General features: G+C 30.0%; 1 protein-coding gene across 1 annotated transcript; it reads left to right on the plus strand.

The window, feature by feature from the left end:
• Positions 1–4,043: 4,043 nt before the first annotated feature.
• LOC126847941 (clavesin-2-like) lies at positions 4,044–6,351 on the plus strand. Its single transcript, XM_050588383.1, has 6 exons — positions 4,044–4,206; positions 4,320–4,497; positions 4,709–4,958; positions 5,220–5,327; positions 5,389–5,494; positions 6,194–6,351. The coding sequence occupies exons 1-6, from the start codon at positions 4,059–4,061 to the stop codon at positions 6,349–6,351; spliced, it is 948 nt and encodes a 315-aa protein (XP_050444340.1). The 5' UTR covers positions 4,044–4,058.
• Positions 6,352–6,789: the final 438 nt, after the last annotated feature.

Consider the following 6,789-nt stretch of genomic DNA (forward strand, 5'->3'; position numbering starts at 1 on the left):
AGTAAAATATATACCTATCGGCATAGGAAAAAATTCATTTTCAAAACATTCAAATTTTCCAAAAAAAAAGTCTCTTACATACCTAACCTAATCTTGTATCACCTTGTATATATTTATTTTTAATTTTTTTCATAAGTTAATGGAATGTAACTATCACTGTATAATATTGAACAGTTATAGACTAGTTACTTACCTTTTCAATAAACTGTACTCGACGACGGCGGCATCTCAGATTATACTTGGTTTTGTAATAAGAGAACATTCAACATATTATATCGCAACTAGTTATTACATCTCCACGGATGATTTTGAGACATAATAATATTTCTCCTGAGATACTTATTAAGAAATTAAACGTTAGACCGACGGATTCTTTTCACGAAAACGACTATTACAAAAATCGTTTTTGGTGACTTAATAGGGACTAAATAAACGGTAATTGATTTACTTGAATGTTAAAACCAATAACCAAAAGTCACCATAGATAGGTATTAGCATTGAGCATAGTATAGTATTGTAATGTTGTTCATTAAACCTTAAAACAAAACTTTCATTTTTTTTATATTCACCGTTTAAGTTGGAAACCTTAGAAAGTAACCTAATTTGTATATAATTTAGTCCTTTCCGTTCTCATTGATGTATTCAATGAAAACAAGAAAAAAAAAATATAATAAATGAATATACAGAAAATTATTCAATAATATTTAAATATATATTAATTATAAAGCATAATATTACATTTATCGACGGGTATAAACGATGCTATTTATTAAAAAAAGGGGGTTGACTTCTGTTTTCAGGGAAATTCTTAGGGATTCGATATGACGAATCTAAAACTGACTTGATGTAATCTCGGTCGACATACTCCATCCATTCTTTGACCTTTTTGACGAAATGTGCAGCTATCCCATGATTTTCCTCTATAACGGTCGGAAAGTTGTCACTGTGATACATGAGTTGTAAGTCTTCTTTGGCTATCTCCCAAACCTTACAGCCTGGAAAATTCGAAGAGCTTTTTTCCAAATCGGTTTTAATATGATCGATAACATCATTGGTAGTTTCTGGCAAAGGTGTTTGGACTTGCAAGAAATGTAACGTTTTGACAAAGGTCTTGTCATCGTTCCAACCAGTTATGGCGACGAAAGAGTTGACCGTCTTGTACATTGCAGCGTTCAATACTATCCTGTTTTCGTCAGTAACCAGCAAAAAGTGAACGTATAACCTTCGCAAAATGATCATTTTCATCAGCGTCAAGAACAAGAATTGATACTTTTTTATGCCTTTCAACTCTTCGTACAGGTCCGTAGGGTCTGTGGCCTTCAGGTACGCATTCGAAAACACACTGGCCACGTCGTCGTCCCATTCGCCGAATTTGCCAAATTTTCTTACGATTAAATTAAAATCATAGTCGTCGGCATATACATTTCTATAACCGAAGAGGAAGTTTTCGGCATCGATCCGTGTGTAGGATTGGTTTACTGCGGTGGCCCTCTGCAAGTTCTCACGAATTCCGTCGAAATGTTTTTTTATCATGTAGGAAAAGTGTATAGGCCTCTTTAAGTTCCTATCAGTAATGACGAATTTGTTATCACCTGGACAGTCCTTCATGGACTTCGTCAGTTGATTGGTGATCATTTTGTGCACATCATTCATTTGTCCGACGTAAAATCTGTTATAATATTCGTGAATAAATTCAACGTACAAAAAGAACAGCAACAGCGAATAGACGGCCCGGCGGTCGTAGTTGGCGTTGATGTTGTAAAGTATTACCATAGCGTCTTTTGGAATTCCTTTAAACGTGTCGAACTTAAACTCGTTGGAGGTGCTCTCCTTCGTTATTTGCATAATCGACAGACATATCGTTTGAATTCCGCACAGTGTATTTACCTGGATCTGTTTCACTGTGTTCGCTAGATTCTGACTGGTGCTCGGTTCCGGATTCTTGTATCCCAGGTCCAAATAAACCAAAAAGTTGTCGTAGTCATCCTGAAACGATTTCCCTTTGCAAACCGGTTCGAAAGCCGCGTACACGTTCATAGTGTAAATGCAAAACAGCAATGCTGTCAATAGCAAGCCACGGTGATCCATCGGAAACTATAATATTTTATTCTAAACTGACGGAAAGCTTATAGTTTTCAATATTTTAAGAACTACCAAAGTCAACTCGGTCGCACAAATAAACCGTTACTGAGTTTTGGCCTTTTCGACTCGTTTTCCGTAAGCAACTACTTGAATTGAAGAACACAATTTCACAAAATAGCGAAAGACAAACATTAAAACAAATAATTATTCACGATTCGGCAGCGTATTTGTAGTTGTTTTAGGTGTTTTTGCGAAAGCGTAACAATAGTGTTCCACGCACATAGTTGTAGGACGGGAAGAGGGTTGGGGGGCTTTAGCTTTTCGGTTTTTCACTGCTTATCGAAAGCAAAGAAAGCAATGAATTCTAAAGAATATTGTCATACAACACTAGTTCGACTATTAAAAAAAAAAAGTTATAAAACGCAGTATTTTTAAGTTGAAATATAAAAAAAAACTTTTTGGATGGTTTTCTCGATTCTTAAGGGAAAGGGATGAACATTTTTAATTTGTGGCCTGCTCAAGAAACGATTTCATTGAAGTACGATTTCTGATCTATAGACTTGCTATAAGAAGAAGTCGGTTTTGCGATTTAGAAAATATCGTGGATTCAGGGGGTGTATTTTTGAACTATGATAAGCCATATTTAGAGGAAATGTATTAAAAATTGACTCATTTCTGCCATTGGGATTTTTATATTTGATGGTAACAGACCAACTGCTGCTAACTGCTAACGTCATGTAATTGTTAAATATGTAAAAAGTAACCGGTTTAAGATGTAAATTGTAGATGATAAATATATCATATAATTATTTTTTAAAACTTTTTTCTATACCTTGAAATTATTTTATAATATATTGTTGATTATCACAGACAGACACCGTATATACATGCGTATACTTAGGATAAGAAAGATATGAATGTTCTAACAACAACAAAATTATAAATGTATTAAAAAATAATTTTTAAAGAAAACAATACATATTAAATATTAAATACAGACAAATACACAACATTTCACAAAATAAAACAATTAATAAACACAACAACACAAGTAAATATTATACATTCTATTTAGTTTATCATAATTTCACATATTTTATCAACATAAAAAGTATACATTATATATCTGTAATAACTGTGAATAAGTGTGTAAGTAGTATGATACTTAAAAGTAATTTATTTCCTTAAAAAAAAAAAACATAACACAAAATAGAATTAGAAGTATTACATAAAAAACTCTAAAATGTAGTGTTTTTTATAACGGCCAAGCCATCGCTATCGGAAATTATGTAATTTAGCTGTAGTTTATTACACCAGCAGCTATACGTAATATTGTTTTTTTTGGGATTGCATGCGGTCTGGTTTTAAGAAGTTTTTTTAGTACAAAGTGTAACTTAACAATCGACGTGCTAATGAAATACTTCATAATTAATAACCGTAAAGAGATGAGCTCTTTATATTAATATTACTTGTCGTTAATAGCAAATGGTAGGCGTAGTAAATGGCGAAGAATTAACTAATGTCAAAAAGAATCATGGAGAGGCGGGGTTGTTGCGATGGAGGTCACGAATGACGTATATAAGGCCAAAAAAAAAAATACTAATTTTTTTGTTTTTTAGTTGAATTTTTAAAAAAACTTTATGCATATTTTTTATATATTAATAAAAGGTATTGTTTAATATTTGGTTGGTTTTAATTACAATTAAACCTCAACTATAATAAACACAATGAATAAAACTGATTTAATTAATGAATTTCACGTTAAAATTTAAAAAAACAAAACTCATACATTTATTCTGACGATAAAACTTCTAATAAAATGAATGCCGTTTGTAGAAATAGTGTATAACATTATACTGTCCTTAGTCTAGGGAGTAGCTTGTTGGTGTACGCTAAGAAAGTTTTTAACTTTTATTTTATAATAATCCTTTATAACGCTCGAAAATTGCGTGTAAATTACCGGTGTTTCAGTAGCAATGGAAACTAAAACGTTAATACTACCAACACTAAGCACAATCAATAAACTCTTTAGCGAGTTGGGTACTTCTGAGACACAAATGAATCTGGACGTGAAATTTCTCAAGGAGTGGATGCGAAAACAGCTCCACCTTCCGAACCCAGACGGTAAAATATAAAATTTTTATAATTAGATTTAATTTTTTTTCTTAGAAACCATTATTCTTGTAAAAATACTATGTTATTAATATTACTCAACAAACAATAAAATTAATTATTAGATGACGGAAAGATGATTGATGAAAAACGAATTAAAATGTTTTTGATCACGTGCAAGAATAGTTTGGAGAAAACCAAAGTAATGTTGGACCAGCATTACACTATAAAGCTATCAGTACCAGAATACTTCTCTAAATGGGATCCGTTTTTACCAGAGAATATTCAATCAATGAAACTATCGTCAGTATCTACATACATATTAAATATATACTTAGTTGCCCCTAATTATAGAACTGCTAATAATTGTTTTATATTTTTTAATTTATTTAAATTACAAATGAGCAAGATTAAATATTGACTATTACAACTATAAATTTATACAATTTATATTTTTATTGTCCCTTAATAATATTACTAATTTACTAATATTTTATTGTTAATTTTTTTTCAGTTCTTTCGTCCCCTTACCAAAACCTACACATGAGGGCCACAGAGTAAGCCTCTGTTATTTAAGAAATAAAGATCTCCATACATTTTTATGTCATGATTTTTTTAAAGTATGCATAATGACACATGATCTTAGAATAGCAAAATTGGACATCTATAATAAGGATATATTCATTATCGATTTGAAACATTTTTCCACGAATCACGTAACAGCATGTATACCGAATGTTAAGAAAATGTTTGAAAGTACACTTGTAAGTATTTGTTTAATATTAAAATTATTACTACTCTAATTGTTGTAGATGATATATCTATTATTCAAGATTCAAAAATAATTATAAAAAGCTACTAGGGGAATTTATAAAATATTAACCATTTTATAAACCCATTAAATCCAAACATATTTATCAGTAACATAAATAAAAACCACTACACATATAATAGAATATATTGAAAACTCATTTTTTCGGTAAGAACCATATAATTAATACACGTATAATTATTATTTCGTTTAGGCGTACCCATATCGGCTACATCAAGCTCACTTCATTAATACAAAAAGTTTCGTGCAACCATTAGTAAATATGATAACAAGTTTTCTGAGTACTAAAATTTCCTGCAGGGTAAATCATTCAAGTTTTAAAAGTTACTTACAAATATTACAATAAAGTATTTATATTATAGGTGATAAATCACAAATCCATTGAAGAATTGAAAAATTACATTGATCCTAGTATTCTTCCGCTTAATTACGGAGGAACTTATCCAAAGACGTCGGACGAAGTAACAGGTTGGTAGCCAGTCTTAATTATTACAAACAATTATACTGATATTGATAACTTGTAGGAAGGTATTCGTAATAGATCTATTATAATTGAATGTGGAAATCCGTATAGAAAAGCGTTCAAGTGATCTTAGGTGTTATTTCTACGCATGGTGTTTTGCATCATGTAATGATGAGATTCTCATTATCTATTTCCACGTGGATTACCTAGTCTGCGAATATTTGTTTAGTTTTACTTTTTAATGATAAAACTTTGCAATTGGGTCAGTAATTACGGTGCAGAAATTCGAAAAATGGTCAGAAGGTAATGTCGTTCAAACATTAAAAGTTACACATTACATTACATTAAATTACAAATTACACATTGCCTAACGTTGGGTAATAAATATTTACGGAAGCACTAGAATAGATTGGACTTTTTTTAAGGATATATGTTTAGCTGTTTTGAAGGAAACATTGAATATTATTCATAAATATGTTTTATAAAGTTGGTACTTAGTTTAAACTACTAATTGACTATTTAAACTAATAATATCTTAATATTTGTATTTATATATGGTAGAGTCTCGTGTTAAAAATTAATCATTTTTTACATAATTTTAAAAAATTTCACCTAGTATATGAATTTCAATGTACCCGAATTTCATTAATTAATCTATGTTTAATAATCTGTTTTGTATAATAACATTTATATTTTCATTGCAGACGACTGGCATAATGAGTTGATAAGGCACCGAGAATGGCTTATAACCCAATCATCAATTGTTGCAGATAATAGTAAACGCCCAAAAATGTCCAATAACAACTTGGATAATATTGAAAACGCAATCGAAGGTTCCTTTAGGAAACTAGAAGTCGATTAGTAATGATTCAAAATTCAGTTTATATATCTTTGCTAATTGTAATATCGTTTACTTAAATTAAAAATATATTTATGTAATACTATTTTTATTATTATTCTTGTCTAGTTATATGTGGTGCATAGATTTTTAGTAAAACAAATTTTGCGGTGTAAGATAAAATTAATTATTGATATTGTAATTAAAAATTTGGAAACAATATTTACACAAATTACTCTTTTGTAATATAACAAATGGTGGTGCCATTTGTTATATATATTTTTTTCTATTCGGCGAAAAAAGTTATTGTGCATTATGAGCTGAAACTATTATTTGGTGTTTTTATTGAAATTTAAGAAACAATGTTATTTCTATATAATTAAACAAATAATGGTACATTAGATATGTGAGTATACATTTTTCCCCTCTTAAATTCTTAAATATGTTCACAAGTTTATTATG

This window comes from Adelges cooleyi, unplaced genomic scaffold, assembly GCF_023614345.1.
Source record: "Adelges cooleyi isolate 19-005CV unplaced genomic scaffold, UGA_ACOO_1.1 ACOO_flye_CR_arks_rails_tigmint_CR_PRNA_14, whole genome shotgun sequence".
Lineage (NCBI taxonomy): Eukaryota > Metazoa > Arthropoda > Insecta > Hemiptera > Adelgidae > Adelges > Adelges cooleyi.